This window comes from Micropterus salmoides, unplaced genomic scaffold (genome assembly GCF_014851395.1).
Source record: "Micropterus salmoides isolate LMB-PRFRI ecotype aquatic unplaced genomic scaffold, ASM1485139v1 Ms_hic_scaffold_3, whole genome shotgun sequence".
In the NCBI taxonomy this organism is placed as follows: domain Eukaryota; kingdom Metazoa; phylum Chordata; class Actinopteri; order Centrarchiformes; family Centrarchidae; genus Micropterus; species Micropterus salmoides.
The window spans coordinates 40,057,002-40,079,112 of NW_024042261.1; the positions used below are offsets into that span (position 1 = coordinate 40,057,002).

Consider the following 22,111-nt stretch of genomic DNA (forward strand, 5'->3'; position numbering starts at 1 on the left):
GAGCAGATGTAACAGATGTTACTGTGATCAATATAAAGAGCAGAAAAACTGGGGTCAGAGGTCAAAGGTTTGAACCCGGGCTGTACTCCTGGTCAGGGTTCAGACACACAAACAGGTTACTGTTACACATTCCGGTATTTTTAAGGGATCTCGACTTCTTTATGGATGTAAATCTCTTTTGGAGTGCACTGTGCATGAATGTGTGTGTTCGCAGGGCTGGGAGTAGTCTTGGCTGAAACAGATGGATGGATACAAGAGAATTAAGATGGCGAGATAAAGAAATGGCTTGTGGACATTAATGTGTGTGTGTGTGTAGCGGGATTGTGGGAATGGAGGCAGAGTTTTCTTGGTGAACGTCTGCCAGCTGTAACAGTCTCCAGGTCCTGGAGTCAGTTTGGTGTCACACTAACCTTCATGTGTTTCCACACCGACTGCACGGTAACTGCAACAGGATTTTTTCTATTATCTTGTTGAATATTTTCCATGGCTCCCAGCAAAGCAAACTGGCCGTGAATCAGAGATTTACTAAAGCTGTGGGAGAAATGTGACCTCGTGATGCTGGTTTCTATCTGTGCTTGTCAATACGCTTCATTCTGGAGGGCTGTAGCAGGAACAGGATCCTGCAGGTCCTGCAGGACCCAACATGAGAAGGTGCAGACACGGGGTAATAATAACAATACTGGATTACATTTATATACAGAGCTTTATCATAGACACTCAATGGGCTTCAGATGAATGCATTTACTGTAATTATGGATGCACCTATCTAACAGTTTCTCCCCCGATACTGATACCAAACCTTAGGTCATCTGCTGACATCACTGCTCAGAGGGCAGATTAATACTTGCGTCAAGCTTACGCTGGTTATGTGCCTTTGGGGGGGTTTATACTTGTGCGTTGGTGTCGGCGTTGCTCTGCAGCTAAAACGCTAGTTGGCGGTGGGGTTCCTGTGTTCCTCTGTGTTGAGTTCCTTCTTCTTCTTCTTCATAAGTTTAAGCCACTACAAACAGTGGCGGCTGAAACTGAGTGGATCATGTTGGAGCTGATCGATGTCGAACAGCAGTTACTTTTAGTGAAATGACTTAAAACGCAGAAATGACAGAAGGCATCGGAGGAGACGGTGTGTACGAAGCTTGAGCTGACAAAGGAAGATGGAAATTCACTCTTCTTGCCGTCTGCGTCGCCGCGATGTGCAGTAAAACTTTTGGGGAGGTGCACATCAGCAACAACGTAGAGTATCGTGTACCTATGGTGTAGATTTGATGCAGAAGTATAAATTGGCCATTGTTTTTCCACATTTAATCTCTGTATACCTCGCTGCATTCTGATCATTTTATGTACAGTAAGTTATCATGAGCCCAGAGACCTGCAGCCCAACATGACTGAAAGAATAGCTGAATAGCAACAAAGGTAAGGAAACTGTATTTAATGCGGATCAGTTACGACTCCAGACCTGTAACGTAGGCATCAGCGGGTGGTCAGCGTCATCATCATGGGTTGAGTGTGGGATGAAATTTGGTCCTGGAGTCATTCACGCAAAGCTTTCATTCTCAGTTCTTTGTTCATGTATTTGGTGACTTTGACAAAGAAGAATATTTACTCGAGGTCCTCCAGGGCAACTAGTTCAACTGCATCTGGCAGTTTTCCTGGTGGATGGGGTTTTGCTCTGTTGTTATCATGTGATCTTGTCGCCTTGTGCATGTGGGTAAGAACTGGCCAGCAGAGAGCTCTGACCTAAACCCCATCCAACACCGACTGTGAACCTGGACACCAGTGATGCTCTTGTAGATGAATGGGAGCGAATCAGCTATCACATATGGCTGCAGTGTCCAGGTGTGTTCGTACCTACGGAAGCCCTAAGCGGCCATCGATTCATATCTTTATTTTACTCCGTTTTCCCGTGATAGCGGGATCATTTTCTCGTGATCAGTAGTTTAACACAGGGGTTGGCAAGAACGTTTCTTAATGGTAAATTCAAGGTGGATTTAGTGTCACTGATTAGCTCTTAAGATTGTGAGTTGGATCCTCATGGAAGACCAACTTTAAAAAAAATTCATATTCATATTCCACATTCATCAACCTATGGACTTTTCATTACCCATCATTCCCAGGCAGAGGAAATTCATCCGCTTCTAATTCAGGGGAATCCATTTAACTACACATTTCCTGACGGCTACTTCAGAGCCTTTGAAACAGCCGTCGGGAAATGGATTGGATTCCCCTGAATCTCTTCATAACAACTTTGTTGAAGAGAACGATTAAAAAAAACACAAAAGAAGAATAAAAAAACTTTGCAAAGTGAGGGGGTCAAACCTGCAACCCTTTGGATGCAAGTCCTGCACTCTACCAACTGAACTAAATGCTGACTCTGCAAGTTATAATGAAAATTATCGTAAAGAAACACACCTGCCGACAGTTCGTTATCTCGAGATCACGAGATAATTATCTCAGAGTATCTCAGAGTAAAATAAAGATATGAATCGATGGCCACTCAGGGCTTCCGTACGTACCTCTGGCCGCGTGGCACAAACATGTGAAAGAAGAGTCCCTCTAACTTCCTGTCTGTGTCTCCTCAGTGATCTCCTGGAGGATTTAGAGAGGAGTCCTCACGCTGCAGCCATCGCCGAGTGCTTCGTAGAAAGGGTGAGTACAGTACAGCTGTGTGTGTGTGAGAGGCTGTTAGCTGACAGGAAACATGACCCAGTAAAGCCCAAACACCCTGTAAACCACCGGTAGAACTGGACCCTCCATTCACTCCACAAAATCACATACGTCATTTCACTAACCAGCTACTGCTGCGGATCAAACCCTCACCGAGTCAATACATTTAGACGTGTGTGTGTGTGTCGGACAGTAGTGGTATTGTTCTCACATGTTACAGCACAGAGAAAGGATGGAAGTGTTTCCTGAGCAGCTGACTGCAGGTCTCTGGACAGTGACGACTATCTGACCAACATTTTAGTCCAAGAGTGAGATCATACGGAAGCCCTAAGAGGCCATCAATTCATATCTTTCTTTAACTCCATTTCCCCGTTATAACGGGGTAGTTTTCTCCTGATCCTCCTGAGTTTAACATAAAGGTTACTTAATGGTAATTGCAAGATGCTCTCAGTGTCACTGATTAGCTCAGTTGGTAAAGCACAGGACTCATAGTTTGATCCTCATGGAAGACCATTTAAAAAAAAAAATCTTTTTCATATTCCTCTTCAACAAAGTTGTTATGAAGACGACTGATTCACATGCTCACAATTAATCACGTGCTGGAGCGTGCGCATCCCGGTGATTGGTCCACATTCAACCTATGGACTTTTCATTTCCCATCATTCCCAGGCAGAGGAAATTCATCCACTTCTCATTCAGGGGAATCCATTTAACTACACATTTACTGACGGCTACTTCAGAACCTTTGAAACAGCCGTCAGGAAATGTGTGATTGGATTCATCTGAATCTCTACATAACAACTTTGTTGAAGAGAATGATTTAAAAAAACACAAAAGAAGAATAATAAACTTTACAAAGTGTGGGGATCAAACCTGCAACTGTCGGGATGCAAATCCTGCAAGTCCTGCACTGTACCAACTGAGCTAACTACTGACTCAGCAGTTTGTTATGAAATTATCATAAAGAAACGCACCTGAGCATTAAACACTTAATTTCCTGGAGACATTTTCTGCACCAATTTATGGTGTAAATGTCTTTATTTTTACAAAGGGAAGGACAGAAATTTAGGTGGCCGCTATACAATTAGTGGACGAGGCGCAGGCATACAGTGTTTTATGCCGAGTTCATAGCTTTCTCTGTACTAAGTGTCAGAGCCGGTAAGTGCTTTAAGTATAGGAGCCCATAAGTATAGAATACATTTGTATTTTTGAAATATAAGTGTGTTTGTCAGATTAACCTGCTGTTATAATTTCTATTTGTGCTGGTCAATTATGAACAAAAGGTAGAATTTAACTGCTAGCAGCAAAAACCTGAGAGAATTGGGTGGGTTGCACATATTTGAGCAGCTCCTCCTCTAACAGATGTAATCTCACTCCAAACTTTTGATAAAACTTGAGAGCCCTGGTGACTGCGTTTTGTTGGCAAAGTTCTTTAACAGAGGTCAATCCACAGACTGTATATAAGAAGTGGACGTAGTCATGGTGACGGAACCCGTTGGTTTGTGGACCGCCGTTTTGAAGCCTCGAGTTTGGCCGATAGGGGAGTTTTTGCAACCAGCGGCCATATTAGGTGCATCTGTAATTCACATTAACTGTCATTTTAACTTATATATAATAACTTTGTCTAGCGAACAAGAGTCTTAAAACTAAATGTGCTCACCAGAGAAAGTGAACAGCCGACTCCTAATTCGCTTCTTCAGCGGTGCTGGTTAAATTCTAAATCATAGATAATCCCGCCCTAAAGCCTCCCCTGCTTCCTGGTCTCTGTTCCTCTAAATGGGACCATAATTTACTAAATGAACATCATGCTGTGTTGAAGAAGACTTGAAACTAGCGACTGAGACCAGAAACTCATCAGGAAAGTGTTTACTGAGGGAATAAATCAGCTGACAAGTAGAAACATTTTCTCACAGACTTCTATACAATCACACTTCTTTCTGCTGGAGTCGCCCCCTGCTGGCTGCTGGAGAGGACGCAGGTTTAAGGGACTTCCGCTCTCGCTTCCCTTCTCAGACCGGAAGCTTCCTGCTTGGCCTAAACTTAATCAAACTGCGTGTCCTTTATTCTACTAGAATAATTATCTTTTCTGTAATACTTTCACGTACTTGTCTGTTGTAAAGCAGAGGACATTAGATTAAACTGTTAGAGTTATTTAAAGACCTGTGTGAGTGTCTAACACAGTGCTGTCTTTCTCTGTGACCTCCTGACTGACTGACAGGAAGTGATAGATTACAAAATTAAAGGACAGCAGTAGGAGTAACAGAGATGGTGATGGAAGAGAGAGTGGCAGATTGTGTCCTAAATCTTCTTGTTAAACCTTGCTTCGGTGGTTCTACCTGTCCAGAGACCTCAGGTAGAGATTAGAGAATATCTCTAACTGCACATGCTCCCTGATACATAAATCTATTTAATGGGAACAAATATATAAACAGATACGAGAGTAATAATATTATTCACAGATATAGCAGTATAAAATATAGAAATCTGTTCTTCTTGATGATGTTTGTTGCTTTCTTTCTCCTCCTTTCTTTAGAGTGAAGCCTTCGACATCTACACACTCTACTGCATGAACTACCCCAAGTAAGTGCAAAATTAATTAAATTAGTCTGGACTTATTGCCTGTTGGGAGTGTGTTTGCTGTGTGTTAAAGATGCGCTTGGGTTCACTCTCTGTCAAACACATCCTGTCAGTGTCACATGCTGCTATTCTGCAGGATTGGGGTTGTAAAAAGCTTGTGAAATAAGTAAATAATTTGTCAGTGGATAATGTGAGAGCACAGGACAAAAGCCGAGACATGAGTACAGTGGAGGATTAAGAGAACTATTTAAGTTTGTCTTTCCTTTATTTGCATTGTGTTTGCAGAGAACATCCACAGCAGATCAGTATTTAGATTTGTAGATATACTTGCTCCCCAGAATGAATCCTTTAGATTTGAAAGATTCCCGACCTCTCCTCTAGCGCCACCCTGAGGACAAACTTTGCATTACCCGCTCCCCTAATGGTAAGACTCTTAGGACCGGATTTACTAACACCCCGAATAAAAAGGACTAAAGTGCGAGTGCGTTCTAAAATATTGCACGTGCAATTTTAGTTCCTGTTATGGGTGATTAACTAAGAATTATTGCGTAGATGACGACAGGAGCAAACACAACGGAGGTGGCAGTATTTAAACGAGGGTTTTGCGTCTTTTAATGGTTTCCACCATGCGAGTCGGGAGGGAAAGCAGCCGCTGCTCAAAAACCTTGGTTTGTTTTATTAAGTGCATCCCGAGGATGTGGAAATCGTCTGTACCTGCCCGTCCTGCCTGAGATTGCACTAAGTACTTGGCACCCCTGAAAAACTGCTTTGGGAAACCCCAGCAGAAACAGCGACAGTGTGCTGGAATGACCCAGATGCCAGGAAATGCCAGCAGGTCGTGCTTCATAGTTAGATAGTTTATCAAATAAATAAAATTAAATAATTGTATTGAATAATAGTATAGAATCAGTTTTCTTTCATCACGTGTCTCCTCACATCGATAACAGCAGCCATCTCTGCAACACTTGGCTTTTGCGCCTTCCTGTCAAACGTATTAATTACAGATGCTGTTGCACTCACATGAAATTGCGTTTAGGCGTGTTAGATCACACTGCGTGTAGTAAATAAATGTATTTGTATGTTACCCTCCCATTACTTGGCACAATAAAACTGAAACGCCTCGAATTCCATATTCATTAAGGCAAAGTAAATGAACAACAGGTGCTATCTGGCACTTTTAGAAGACGTCATTCTGCGTGCACACCGTTCAGATCAGCCCACGTGTTAATTTGCTGGTGATGTGAAGTTTGCACACGTTTTTACTCACACAGAGGAAATCAGGCCCTGAGAATAGATCAATGAGTCCACTGATTATCTTGTTAGTTCTGTCCAACACTTTACTGTTGTGGCTGTAATGAACACTGCAGCCTGTAGCGAGCGCCAGCAGGACTCTACTGTTTTGTTTTATCTTCTTTTAGTTGAGATTCTTTTATGACCAGAGTGAGTTCGATGCTGAAACATGTTGAAACCGTGCCACGAAACGTCAACACAAACAGTGAGAAAATGTGCATTTTTCTTCTGTCTGTTGCTGCTAAACGGACTCTCCTCACCGACGGCGAGCGAGGGTGTGTGAAGCGTCTGTTTTATGACGAGAGTAAATGTGTTTTAGTAGAAACATAAAACGAAGTAAAATAAAGGGAGAGTGAGGAGAGCGGAGGTGCCGAGAGGTCTGTTTTATGGAGCAGACGAAGAGTTTGGAGCAGGAGCTGTATCTCATCCAGCACATCACACACACAACCTCCTCAAACTTTCTGACAGATGTTTAGCTGCAGTATGTGTGCACATCTTGTAGAGAGTGTGTGTGTGCGTGCGCATCTCACTTTTGTCACAAAACCAACATGTTGTTTTTGATTCAGACACAAAGTCCAAAATTTTGACGCTGGATGTTTTTTTGATTCTTCTTTAAACTAAATGAAAAGAGTCACACAGCAGTTTTTATTGTTCCTTTCATGAACATGAACATGTGACAAGTCATTTAGTAGGGTTGTGACGAGATCTCGCGCCACGAGAACTCGCAAAATTAAATTGTGACGAGAATTCTAGTCAGATAAAAAGCTGTCTCGCTGTTTTTCTCACGCAGTGAAATACAAATGTAAAACTGATAAGACTCGCGGAGCTAATCAAGCTGATTGACACTGAAGTACGCTGTGATAGTAATCAGCTGAGTCCAGACAGCTGTGACGAGTGGTAACACAGCTGGAGCGCAGCCTGTTCTGTTTGGGACTGTGAGCTGCACTGACTTATATTCTGTTACAGTTAAGTTGTAGATTTTGAATCATCACCTGCCACATGAATTTTGTGTTTCTCTTTATATAAATAAAATAAAGAAATCCTCAGAACGCAGGAAATAAAGTGTTTAATGCTCAAAATCTTCGTATAATTCAGCACTAAAGATCTCGATCCCGTGAACCCAATCTCGAATCTCATCTTGTCTCGTGGGTTAAATGTCTCGTCACACCGCTTTCATTTAGTGAATTGACCCCGTTGTGATGGTGAGGTATCTGAAGGGGTGGTGAAGCTGCAGAGGCATGTACAGTAAAACCCTCCCTGATGGAGTCTAGACTGGTGGTGATGAAGGGATGAAGAGGATGCTGAAGGTGAAGGAGAGCCGCGGGGATTTGTACTGAAAGGACAGCCGACAGCAGAGGAGAACAGATTTAAAGAGTGACAGTGACTTCATGATTGGCTGAGCAGATCGAGGTTAAACCTGGTTGGAAAAACTAGGTGAGGATGTCTATAGTCTGCTGTTAGAGGGCAGAGGGAGAGAGAGAGAGTTGTGAATGAGTGATGCACAAGGATAGTTTTAAACACAAATAAGAGCAGTAAGTGCAATGAAAATAACATCTGATTTGAAAACAGCACCTTTAATAAATGAAGAAAAAGAGCCCTAAAGCAGCTGAACATCGTTACAACACGTGTTCTTTGTAAAGATACGGCTCTGCGTAACATACATGCAGTGCTGATGTCCTCTTTGTGTGTTTTTTTCCTGTCACTGTGGTACTTTAGTCTTTATAATTAAGATCCCCATTAGCTTCCACAGAGTCGCTAGTCCTCCTGGGATCCACGCAGAATAACAGCAATATAAATAAAACTCAAAGAGATGATTCTCTTAAACACAAACAATATAACCTACACCTAACAATATGTGAACAATCAAAACTAGCACATGATCATCCGACACTCTTAATGCTCGATTTAACTACGGTACAGTGCAGTGTTCTAAGACTCCAAACAGATCATACTTGTAAATCATTAAATCTTCGTCATTTGGTTTGTAAACATCTCTCCCCACAAGATCTCTGATTCAAAGTTTTTGGAGAAACACGAGTACATTTGTTAAGTCATCTAACATAGTGCAGTTCTTTCAGATAGATAGATAGATAGATCTTTATTGTCATTGCATGCATTGAATCTCATCTTAGCAGCTTATAGTAACAATAAATAGAGTAAAATATATTGCTCTTAGTTATTACGCTTAAGCCACGAGAAATGTTCTGACTCATAATCTAAAAAAGATACTTAAATGTAAAATATAAACTTAAATATAAAATATAAAAGGTTTGTAGTTTCCGGGCAGCTTAAGAGTGGTGAAATGTTACCACATACTTGTGTGAATTGTTCCATAGCGACAGAAAAAACATATGAGGCGGCACTAACGGCTGAGTGTCGCGGTGTGGCGGGACAAAGGGCCTGTGGCGGGTTGTTGACAGTTCAACAATGCAGTAAGAATAAGATTAATGACATTATAGGTCATGGTTAGGGTAAATATTATTAGACGCCAGCAAAGTTAAAAGGTGCACCTGTGAGTTAATGCATCAGGTGCATGCTGGGTCTACCTAAATGTGATTCAGTGGTGACTTCTACCACTTCAGCACACTGGACACAACTACTGAGAGCGAGTAAAGGTGAGCGCAGTCAGATGGCTGAGTTGTGTTTGGCCAGTCTGACTGGCATTTATTATTTCACTCCAGTGTGGTTTCCTCACGGATGCACACGGATGATTATTACGACGTGGAGCTCTGGTGAGTGTCAAAGTTGAGTTGGGTAAGTTACCAAAAGCCAGTTCCAACAGCTACAAAGAATAAAGCTGTAGATGCTACCGGAGCACTGGGAAAAGAAGGGGTGCAGGACTCGCAGGCCAGAGGTCACGAGTCTTTCCAACACTTAAAGATATTAAAAACAGTTTGGGAAGCTGGGACAGAAGAGGCTGAGTGGACTGGCCATATTCTCCACTGGGGATGAGTGAGAGAAGCAGCTGGGGTGAAACAATACGGTCATTAGTGACTGAGCTCTCCAGAAGAGAACGACCACTGGAGTGAACACGACTAAAAAAGCTTAGCACAGCAAGAGGTGCTGGCAACTGCACGAGAAAGTGCATGTTTGTGCGAGTGAGCGCCTACTGGCACCAAGCAACACCAGCATCAAAGCATCAGTGCTCTTAAAGTTATTTTTGCTGTGCTGTTTTTTCAGAACAGATGCACACCAGTCTGCTTCTCTCTCCCTTCGCCCTCTTTGTCTCACTCTCTGTGAGAGAATCACTGCTAATCTCACACTCCAGCTCCTCTCCATCGTCATCTGACAGACAGATGTTCGGCCTGACTGGATCGCTGCCCAGCTCTGTGTGTGTGCGCCTACATCTGTCTGTATGTTAATACACCTCAGTTATTGCATGTATACACAGTAAAAGGCTTCATCGACATGTATACATGGCTCTTAAATCCCTCCAGTGTACCCAGTCTGTCAGTTTACATCGTCAGTGTGGAGTCGACCCCTCCTTCACCTCGCTCCACTCGCTGCTCTCTGCCTGTCGCCTCCTTAAAGCTCCATTAAACACCAATAAAAATAAGTAGGTCAAATGCTTTCAGACCACCAAACTAAAAAACTCTCTGCTTCAGTCTCCAGCTTTCAGTGCTGCATCGCTGCTTCTTCTACTGGATCCTTTCAGGCCTCACAGCTCCAAACTCTGATTTATTCTGCTGCTGCATGTTACATTTCAGGACAGGCATCCTGGCTGTGCCAGAGACGCATGAATCTCTCTCTCTAAATATATATAAAGCCTACAAACTATGCAAAGACCATCATCATTATCAGGTCAATCAGTTTATCAGCTGATTGTGAAAACAGCCACCCCATCACCAACTAAGAACAGATAACCAAACCACCAACCAGTGACATCAAAGCAAAGGAAATAATAAGACTGGGTGGCTTTAACCAAATATGTGCAGGCTGGGCATGTCCATGTGCAGGCAGGACGTGTCCATGTGCAGGCAGGACGTGTCCATGTGCAGGCAGGACATTTACTTGTGCAGGCAGGACATGTCCATGTGAAGGCAGGACATTTACTTGTGCAGGCAGGACATTTACTTGTGCAGGCAGGACGTGTCCATGTGCAGGGTGGACATTTACTTGTGCAGGCAGGACATTTACTTGTGCAGGCAGGACGTGTCCATGTGAAGGCAGGACATTTACTTGTGCAGGCAGGACATTTACTTGTGCAGGCAGGACATGTCCATGTGCAGGCAGGACAGTTACTTGTACAGGCAGGACGTGTCCATGTGCAGGCAGGACGTGTCCATGTGCAGGCAGGACATTTACTTGTGCAGGCAGGACATGTCCATGTGAAGGCAGGACATGTCCATGTGCAGGCAGGACATTTACTTGTGCAGGCAGGACATTTACTTGTGCAGGCAGGACGTGTCCATGTGCAGGCAGGACGTGTCCATGTGCAGACAGGACATTTACTTGTGCAGGCAGGACATTTACTTGTGCAGGCAGGACGTGTCCATGTGCAGGGTGGACATTTACTTGTGCAGGCAGGACATGTCCATGTGCAGGCAGGACGTGTCCATGTGCAGGCAGGACATTTACTTGTGCAGGCAGGACGTGTCCATGTGCAGGGTGGACATTTACTTGTGCAGGCAGGACATTTACTTGTGCAGGCAGGACGTGTCCATGTGCAGGCAGGACGTGTCCATGTGCAGACAGGACATTTACTTGTGCAGGCAGGACATTTACTTGTGCAGGCAGGACGTGTCCATGTGCAGGGTGGACATTTACTTGTGCAGGCAGGACATGTCCATGTGCAGGCAGGACGTGTCCATGTGCAGGCAGGACATTTACTTGTGCAGGCAGGACGTGTCCATGTGCAGGGTGGACATTTACTTGTGCAGGCAGGACATGTCCATGTGCAGGCAGGACGTGTCCATGTGCAGGCAGGACATTTACTTGTGCAGGCAGGACGTTTACTTGTGCAGGCAGGACGTTTACTTGTGCAGGCAGGACATGTCCATGTGCAGGCAGGACATTTACTTGTGCAGGCAGGATGTGTCCATGTGCAGGCAGGACATTTACTTGTGCAGGCAGGACGTGTCCATGTGCAGGCAGGACATTTACTTGTGAGGCTGGGCATGTCCATGTGCAGACAGGACATTTACTTGTGCAGGCAGGACGTGTCCATGTGCAGGCAGGACATTTACTTGTGAGGCTGGGCATGTCCATGTGCAGGCAGGACATTTACTTGTGAGGCTGGGCATGTCCATGTGCAGACAGGACATTTACTTGTGAGGCTGGGCATGTCCATGTGCAGACAGGACATTTACTTGTGCAGGCAGGACATTTACTTGTGCAGGCAGGACGTGTCCATGTGCAGGGTGGACATTTACTTGTGCAGGCAGGACGTGTCCATGTGCAGGCAGGACATTTACTTGTGCAGGCAGGACGTGTCCATGTGCAGGGTGGACATTTACTTGTGCAGGCAGGACATTTACTTGTGCAGGCAGGACGTGTCCATGTGCAGGCAGGACAGTTACTTGTGCAGGCAGGACATGTCCATGTGAAGGCAGGACATTTACTTGTGCAGGCAGGACATTTACTTGTGCAGGCAGGACGTGTCCATGTGCAGGCAGGACATTTACTTGTGCAGGCAGGACATGTCCATGTGAAGGCAGGACATTTACTTGTGCAGGCAGGACATTTACTTGTGCAGGCAGGACATTTACTTGTGCAGGCAGGACATGTCCATGTGCAGGCAGGACAGTTACTTGTACAGGCAGGACGTGTCCATGTGCAGGCAGGACGTGTCCATGTGCAGGCAGGACGTGTCCATGTGCAGGCAGGACATTTACTTGTGCAGGCAGGACATGTCCATGTGAAGGCAGGACATGTCCATGTGCAGGCAGGACATTTACTTGTGCAGGCAGGACATTTACTTGTGCAGGCAGGACGTGTCCATGTGCAGGCAGGACGTGTCCATGTGCAGACAGGACATTTACTTGTGCAGGCAGGACATTTACTTGTGCAGGCAGGACGTGTCCATGTGCAGGGTGGACATTTACTTGTGCAGGCAGGACATGTCCATGTGCAGGCAGGACGTGTCCATGTGCAGGCAGGACATTTACTTGTGCAGGCAGGACGTGTCCATGTGCAGGGTGGACATTTACTTGTGCAGGCAGGACATGTCCATGTGCAGGCAGGACGTGTCCATGTGCAGGGTGGACATTTACTTGTGCAGGCAGGACATGTCCATGTGCAGGCAGGACGTGTCCATGTGCAGGCAGGACATTTACTTGTGCAGGCAGGACGTTTACTTGTGCAGGCAGGACGTTTACTTGTGCAGGCAGGACGTTTACTTGTGCAGGCAGGACATGTCCATGTGCAGGCAGGACATTTACTTGTGCAGGCAGGATGTGTCCATGTGCAGGCAGGACATTTACTTGTGCAGGCAGGACGTGTCCATGTGCAGGCAGGACATTTACTTGTGAGGCTGGGCATGTCCATGTGCAGACAGGACATTTACTTGTGCAGGCAGGACGTGTCCATGTGCAGGCAGGACATTTACTTGTGAGGCTGGGCATGTCCATGTGCAGGCAGGACATTTACTTGTGAGGCTGGGCATGTCCATGTGCAGACAGGACATTTACTTGTGCAAGCAGGACATTTACTTGTGCAGGCAGGACGTGTCCATGTGCAGGGTGGACATTTACTTGTGCAGGCAGGACGTGTCCATGTGCAGGCAGGACATTTACTTGTGCAGGCAGGATGTGTCCATGTGCAGGGTGGACATTTACTTGTGCAGGCAGGACATTTACTTGTGCAGGCAGGACGTGTCCATGTGCAGGCAGGACATTTACTTGTGCAGGCAGGACGTGTCCATGTGCAGGCAGGACATTTACTTGTGCAGGCAGGACGTGTCCATGTGCAGGCAGGACATTTACTTGTGCAGGCAGGACGTGTCCATGTGCAGGCAGGACATTTACTTGTGCAGGCAGGACGTGTCCTTGTGCAGGCAGGACATTTACTTGTGCAGGCAGGACGTGTCCATGTGCAGGCAGGACATTTACTTGTGCAGGCAGGACGTGTCCATGTGCAGGCAGGACATTTACTTGTGAGGCTGGGCATGTCCATGTGCAGACAGGACATTTACTTGTGCAGGCAGGACATGTCCATGTGCAGGCAGGACGTGTCCATGTGCATGTGTAAAACATATTCACAAAGAGACAGTAATGTAATCACCAGAAGAGAAGACAGTTGGACAGTTGTATTTTCCGCTGTGATCCACTGGGTCAGATTTGGAGGGAAATGTGCTGGATTGCAGGTTTCTGAACTCGAGTGTAGCCCCGCTGGGAACACGAGATGAGCGTCTTTGTTTGGTTAGTTATCCTGCGTAAAGAGAGAAATAAAAAAATGGCTCCAGGAATGCAGCTCCTTTGCCATCTGAGATCGCCAGCAGCAGAATTAAAGTGCTCTTTTTCTTCCACAAATATCATAACACTGTGCATCAGCGTCATGTATCATGTAATAGGCTGCCGTTAAAACGACATTAACAGACGTGGATGTAATCTCAGTAGGTGGATCCAGAGGGAGGACTGAGACAGATGCTGAGATGCTAATTTATGCTGCTAAACTCCACTTGGATGCGTGAGCGGTTTTTAATTCTGTAAATTGATGAGCGGCAGAGCTTTAGAGGCTCGGGGGGGGGGGGGGGGGGGGGGGGGGGTGTCAAGATTTAACAGAGCAGGGAAGTATTCCAGTAATACGTAAGAGTGCATGTTAGAGAGTTTAGATTAGGTCCTATAAGGGGAATGTTAAATATTTAATGTTCTCTGTCATGTCGGGTCAAGACTGTTGAGCCGTGATTGGTGGTTTCTTCCCCTGATCCTGATTCACAACCCTCTTCCTTCGGATCGCACTGAATAAATCTTAGTGTCAGCCCATTTGAACTTACAGTTCACAGCTTGGAGGAAAGCATTGAACTGTTGTTGTATCCCAACAATGAAGGAGACTGGATCTCAGAATCACTGAAAGCAACACTGGACTAAAAGAAGTAAAAATTCACGTTTCCGCTTGTGCTGATGGTGCAGTTTAACTGCAGAGTTTGACAACGAGGCATGCTGTCACCTAATGCATCTTTACAGAGACCAGAGAGCTGTCTGATTGAAAAAGTCTAGTGTAAATGCCTCCATGAATCTGATTTAAATCTGGCTGAAGGAGTTCCGAGAATCATTCTAACCAGATGTTAAAAAATACCTAAATGCATCCATCTTTCCAAAACAAGTACAATCATACAGAAGCATTAATGAGATCCAAGATCAGTGCTACCTCTGAATACTCGGCCTGTATGGATAAGTGAGAGACGGGCAAAACGTTAATCTTTCTCTGAGTCCATCCATGTTATGTTTTTGTTCATGACCTGCTGTGCCACAACTGTTGTAACTAAACTGCTGAAGTGCAGAAGGTCATCATCTTCTGGTGTTTGTCAGATACCAAACAGCAACATGTGCATTACCTCCAGCCTCTGGACGGTAGTAGGGCCGACCCAGGTTTGCATGTAGCCTGGGAAAAAAATACATGTGGTCAAACAAAAGTGTCTCCAGATACAAGACACTTGAAAAAAAGTGTGCATGAGAATGTTTTCAGTCAATTTACAACAAGGAGTCCACTAACAACCGTCTGTGTCGAGGACAAATGACGGGACAGATTGTTAGAGCAAAGCCGTTTTCTTACATTGTAAATGCTTCATGAGAGAAGTCGAGTTATTTACCTTGGGTACAGCATGTCTTTCAGTATTGAAAGATGCAGATACACAATATAGAGGACATATGCAGCACTATCCTCCAAAACCCTTGGATTAAAAAGGGAATCTTAAGGTCTATTAAATATAAAGGTAGGCTTACAAATCCTACATAAAAAATCCTTCTACCTTAAATAAAGAGAAATATATTTCCTATAAAAATAAATTAACGCAGATCATCAGAAAAAGAAGAAGTCATTACACAGAATTGTTAAAAGCTTCGCAGGGGGACTGTAGGAGGTCATGAAATGTGTTAAATGTAGTTCTCAACAGGAGACATAAATCGAATGCTCTACCTGACCTAGGTGATGCCAAAGGGCATCTTGCACAGATTTTTAATAATCATTTTGCCTCAATAGGCATAAATCGTTCTAAAAAGATAGGACAGAAGGATAGTACTGAACTCCTCAAGATCATTTTGGCTTTGATTTGAGGAGCTCATACTCTGCTGGTGTGGATGGAATATATAGTAATATCATGAAGGCCATTGTGAACGTCATTGTTGGCTCATTGTATTAACCTTTCTTCACTTACTGGCATTGTACCTAAAATGACAAAAATTGCTAAGATAATCCCTATTTTTAGATCGGGCGACAGAAATGATATCAGCAATTACCGTCCCATATCAACTCTATCCACTTTTTCTGAAGTAATGGAGAAAGTAGTTTACAACAGACTCAGTGGTTATCATGATAAACTGGATATTCTTGTTCCCTCTCAATACGGTTTTAGAAAAAAGAGCACAACTTGTATGGCAATACTCGACCTAATAGAACAAATTATTGACTGTATGGAAGAGGGAAAATGTGGTGTTGGTATTATCCTGGACTTTTCAAAAGCCTTTGACACCCCTGACTTTGATATCTTATTGCATAAATTACAGCACTATGGTATCAGAGGTCTAGCACTTGAATGGTTCAGAAGTTATTTATATGAGAGGGAACAGTATGTCTATGTCGATGATCATAACTCTACTTGTAAGACCATAAGTTTTGGGGTCCCCCAGGGCTCCCTTTTGGGGCCACTCTTATTCATTCTGTATATAAATGACTTTATAAATTCTTCTAAAATATTTCATAAAATCCTCTTTGCTGACGACACAAATTTATTTACATCACACAGGAACCCACATATTCTACAAGATATAGTCAAGTCAGAGCTAACCAAAGTTAACCAAAGTTGACTAAACGTCAGCAAAACAAATTTCATCTTATTCAAAAAAATTAACTACACTGCTCACTGCCTGATTAAAATTAATGGGCAGGAGATAAAAATGAGTGCATTCCACTAAATTCCTTATTGATGACTCTCTTAACTTTACATGTCATATTGACCATCTTGTAAGCAAGCTATCAAAGTATGTTGTTCTATAAGATCAGACATTTTCTTCCTCTGTCTGCCCTTCTCATGTTGTACAAAACTCTCTTTGAACCACATCCTAATTACTGTAATGTGTTGTGAAATGGTGCAACACCTTTAAAAGTCATCTTAAAAAACTGCAAAAAAAAGCCATCCGGGCTTTGTCCTGGTCAGAGATTAATTCCCCCACCCGCCCTCTATTCTATTGCTTTGAGTTATTGAAATTAACTGAGCTAAATCAATATCATAATGCCTGCGTTATGTTTCAAATTGTAAATAGGCTGAACTCTAGATTGAGTAGTCTTGTTCCTATCTCCAGCCCCCAGCACACTTACCAAACGAGAATCAAACCTCTTATATTAGGAAAACGTCGCCGACATGTGCGCATGAAACTGTTTTCTAATGGATTACTGGGATGTATGTGTATGTGTATGATTGTATGTGTATGTTTTGTCATGTATGTTCTGGTGTGCTCTGTTTGCATTTATCAAGTGATAACTGTGTATACTACTTTTTTAAAAATCATGGGCCCCCATCTATAAGCTTTCTTTAGCTTCTTTGGGAGACCCATTCACTATACCCAATTGATTCTGTACCCTTAATTGTATTTTTGAAATGTTTGAAGTGGTATTGTGAATAAACTCAAACTCTAACTATTATACTGACACACAGTGGAAAAGTCATTTGGATACTTGGAACCTACTTTTTGCAAATGTAAACACAACTTAAATGTAGATGGAAGGCGGACACAGAGAGTTGGGGAGGTTAATAGTATTTTGAGTGGCTGTGCAGACTGCATGCTGGTGTTGAGTTACGTCTGATTGGTGGAGATGAATTCGGGCTCCTGGGAGCAGCTGTAATTACCTTCAGTCTGTGAGAATATGGCTTCAATTTGTACTGTAATGAGGACCGACCGAGAGCAACAGGGTTTCTCTCTGTGTGTATCACATCATCTATGCACATATCTGTTCAGAGAATGAATACAACTTGAGGTAAATAAATACATAATGAATGAGCAACCTCCGCGTGTCTTTCACATACTGCTGGAAAAGACACCACTGAGGTGAGTTACATGTGCAGGAAGTTTTCTGAGGGTTATTTGATGGGAATGTTTCCAAACGCAATTTCTAGGAATGTCTCTTGTGTAGATTTTTCATATCTGCCATATGCTTTAAATTCTTTTTCGTTTATCTGAAACTAAAGTCAGTGTCCTTCAGTCTGGTTTTGTCTAGATCACCCTGCAGTGGACAGGACAAAAAACCTACTGGTGATGTATCACATGGAGCCTTTCAGTGGAGCTAAATATTTAGAGTAAAAGTCACAGTGTCATTAGCATGTAACTGGCTCATCCTCAGGTGGGCAGGAACGAGGTGAGACACTTTCACTGGTTTAGATGGTATAAATGTTGTTTGGAGAGGTGATATTATGGTTAAGATGGATAATAAAGTTCAACATGAACATAGAAAGAAAGTTTCACATAAATCCACCACTTCGTTTTCAGGCTACACTGATCAGCCATAACGTTATGACCACTGACAGGTGAAGTGAATAACTCTCATTATCTCATTAACATATCAGTGGGTGGGATCTATGAGGCAGCAGCAGAACACTGTGTCCTCATAGTTGATGTGTTAGAAGCAGGAAAAATGGGCAGCGTGAGGATTTGAGCAACTTTGACAAGGACCAAGCTGTGATGGCTGGTCAGAGCATCTCCAGAACAGTCCCACCAGGTTACCTGAAGTTCGATAGTTAAATGTAGGCAGTCGCGGTAGGAGTCCTGCTAAAGTGAATGTCTTACAGTCTTGGAGTGTTGTGATCTGGTTATCCGTTATGACAACAAGAGCAGCCAAACAAACTACTACTACTGGCGGAGCTAACAAGCTAGCAAACCCTGCCGGGGCTAGCAAAGGAGAGAATAACGAAGGAAGTGTAATGTCGGTGATGCAACAGTCTTTGGAGAAAGCCATGGAGGAGATGGGAAGAGTAGGGCAGCTTTTGACAGCAGATATATCTGAAGTTAAGGAGGCCAATGTTGGGTTAAGAACTGATGTGGCTAGATGAAGCCGAAAGCAGAATCTCTCAGCTAGAGGACGACAACTACCAGAAAGAAAAATGACACTACAGGGCTTCCCCCAGTGCGTTGCTAAGGGCCTCCACCGTCTGTTACAAACTGAAGCCAACAGCTCTTGACCAGTCGTCCATATGCGATGATGATGATGTTAGGAGTGAGAACAGGTTGGACAGGGTCACGGACGGCCAAGGCTCATTAATAGGCGTGAGGAGCCAAGGCCGGCCCGTGAGGTCGGATCCACCAGACGGGCTACTGTAGGTCAACCTGCTGAAGAAGTTGATGCTGTTTCTGATAGAAAGGTGTCAGAACACACAGTGTCCAGGCCTCGGCGGCTCAGGGTTGTATTGGCAGCAAACGGGAGATCTACAAAATATTAGGCAGGTGGTCACAATGTTATGGCTGATCAGTGTATAACATGAGCCAAAGTGGTAATCAACATTTTTAAATGGATGCTTTAGACAAAATGTCCACGTGAGCAGCCCGTTCTCACTCCCCGACTCGTCACATATGGACACATGGTCAAGACCCCTCGGCGTCAGTTTGTAATGCACTGGGGATCCCTATAGCGCCATAGTTCAACACAGTGGGGGAAGCACGGTAGCGTCAGTTTGTGACGGTAAAGGCAGGTATATGATATTTAACAGGAAATACTGAGTAAGCAGGTGGTTGGAGTGGATGGAGGGCCAGAACCCCGACTTTGAGCCAGGAGACCAGGTTTCGAGTCCCGTTTGAAACAAAAAGTCAACATTAAATATTTATTTTAAAGTTGCGCGAGTTATGTAAATTGCGTAAGTTAAATAAATTGTGTAAGTTACGCAAGTAACGCAAGTAACTTGTACGTTAATTGACCTACGTAGTTATTTTAACCCAAACTATGATCTTTTCCTAACCTTAACCAAGTAGTTTTTGTTTCTAAACCTACCCAAACTGCAGCGTTTCACAACGTTAATAACGTGCCGTTTCAAAACAGCGATGTTTCGAAACGCTAGCATTTTATTTTGAAACTCTAATTGGACGTTGCATGTTCATTGTTGCTAAGCGTTGCTAACTTGACGGCAGAGCCCTAAATGTCTAAAAATGATGCTAAAGGGGTACCCAAAAGGCCTTAACCAGGCGTCAATATCTGATTAATCGGGAGTGAGGTTGACGTGGCATGTATGGTGTTGGCAAGGTTAGTGAAATATGGTCGTCTCGAGTGGATATTAATAAGTTCACAGCTGACTTGAAGCACAAAACTCAACGTAGTGTTTACTTTTTCATTATTTTACTAAAGCCACCATCCTTCCCGAAACCTTAAATAATTTAGTAATCCTAGTAATCCCATCCATGCTGGATGATTGTATTTTGTAGATTCAACATCACCATTGAAACTGTTTCCTCATGATGTGGATAAAAACGTATTTGCTGGTGTACATGAGGTGTATATCAACGTGATTGTTAGGCTCTAAGAACAGCCGAAGTGTGCAGATAAAATGTTGTTTTGGGTTTTGATTCTGTTCGAAAGCTTCAGCCTGGCTGCTGAACACATCAGTGACGAGTCTGTAGAAGATATTACTGCTGCTGCTCTGAATTCCTGGACTCCCTCCTGTGATTAACGTCTATCTGGAGGAAACGTCCTCTCTCCTCTCTACCCCCATCGTTACCTTGACCTCCTTCCTCCCTCCTTTACCCCACCCTCCCCCCTGCTTTCTTCACCCCTCCTTGTTCAGACCTCCCCCTTTTTTTCCAGCTGTGTCTTCCCTTCTTCCTAATTCACCGCTGGCGTCCAAGATTCTTTGGCTTCATGCTGTGATGAATGTTTGTCAGTAGGCTGAGGAGTCTCCTCTGTCCATCATCTCCTCCTCTCACCACGTCCTCTTGTCCTCTCGTGTCTCCTCCTTCTCTGTCATCTGGAAAACTATTGGTCTTCTTCCTCAGTGCCTTTCCTTCAAACTTTGTCAGAGAACTTGACACAGCAGAGGAGTCTCCTCCTGTCCTCTATCATCACGAGGATCGCCTTTTATAATCTCCACTATTCCTCTCCTCCGTCTCTTTCTCCTCCATCATTAAGACATCCTCAAATTCCTTGTCGTCTTCAGTTTCTTCCTGGCTTTGTTCAACTCTTTAATGAATGTTCATCTTCTTCTCTGTTGCTCTTTCGTTCTCTTTGTCTTCTTTGGTTTCTCCCTGCCTTTGTTCAAACTGTGATGAATGTTCATGAGAAGGATCCAGACTTCTTGCCTCTATCCTTCGTCGTGTTACAGACCTCCCTTCAACACTTTGACTCTTTCTTCAGTCTCTTCAGTTCCTCTCTGTCTTCCCTAAACTTGCATGTTTGTCAGAGCTCCAAACATCTGTGGACTCCTTTTCCTCCTCTATGGTCCTTTTATAATCTCCTCCATCTGTCTTTTTCTTCCTCCTCCTCCTCCTCCTCCATCATTTCTACACCTCCTCCTCCATCCCTCCTTCCTTTGTGTCTGGATGAAAGTTCATCAGAGGATTTCAGAGTTGAGGAGTTTCACCTCCTGCTGCTCCATCGTCCTCTGGACCTCCTCCATCCCTACTCCTCCTGCCTTCGCGTTGTGATAAATGTTCATCAGAGGAGTCAACCTCCCCTTTCTTTGGGGTTGTTAGATTCTGGTTTTGGTTCTGTTATTTGAGTTCCCATCGAATCCTGAATGAAATTCTTGCCATATTGTTTGAGCTAGAAGAAACCAAAATACTATAGAACTGTACTTAACAACATTTACAACAGATTTAGGCTTCCACAAACAATAATTTGTCACAATCTTGCTGCTCGTGATGAGTTAGAATGAGAGGTGAGAGGTGAGACAGGTGGCATGTAATGCACCGATACCGTTATAGTCTACAGGGATGCCTGCTGCAGGAAATTATGAGTCTTGTGAGACATTTCTTCCGCCCTTCAGAAAATGATTTGCACACAGATTCACTGCTGCTTGTCGTCAGGTTTAGACAGACTTTTCTGATCCAGCAGTAGGTGCTGGATTTGGTAACGGAGCCCCTGAACTTATTTCACTAAATGAATCACTTGCACAGATAAGATATGAAAATCATTATCTTTCTTTTGGAGGCTCATAAATACAATCCAGATTTTAAAACAGCCAATAGTCATCATTTGTTTTGTTCTCTCTCTCTCTCTCCACAGTTCGGTGGCCGTGCTGAGGGACTGCATGAAAAACAAAAGTCTGGTTCGTTTCTTCCAGGAGAGACAGACGACTCTGAACCATTCTTTACCTCTGGAGACGTACCTGCTCAAACCAGTGCAGAGGATCCTCAAATACCACCTGCTACTACAGGTAATACTCCAAAGACTACACTTAGTACTTCAAATACCACCTGCTACTACAGCTAATACTCCAAAGACTACACTTAGT

At 43.9% G+C, this 22,111-nt stretch overlaps 1 protein-coding gene across 1 annotated transcript in view; it reads left to right on the forward strand.

Moving 5' to 3' along the window:
• The window catches only part of plekhg2 (pleckstrin homology domain containing, family G (with RhoGef domain) member 2), a 125,878-nt gene that overhangs the window by 79,836 nt on the left and 23,931 nt on the right, over nt 1-22,111 (forward strand). Inside the window, exons 5-7 of the mRNA XM_038692564.1 lie at nt 2,577-2,643; nt 5,195-5,241; nt 21,883-22,033. Of these exons, the coding sequence (XP_038548492.1) occupies nt 2,577-2,643; nt 5,195-5,241; nt 21,883-22,033 (265 nt within the window). The remainder of the gene's footprint in view (nt 1-2,576; nt 2,644-5,194; nt 5,242-21,882; nt 22,034-22,111) is intronic.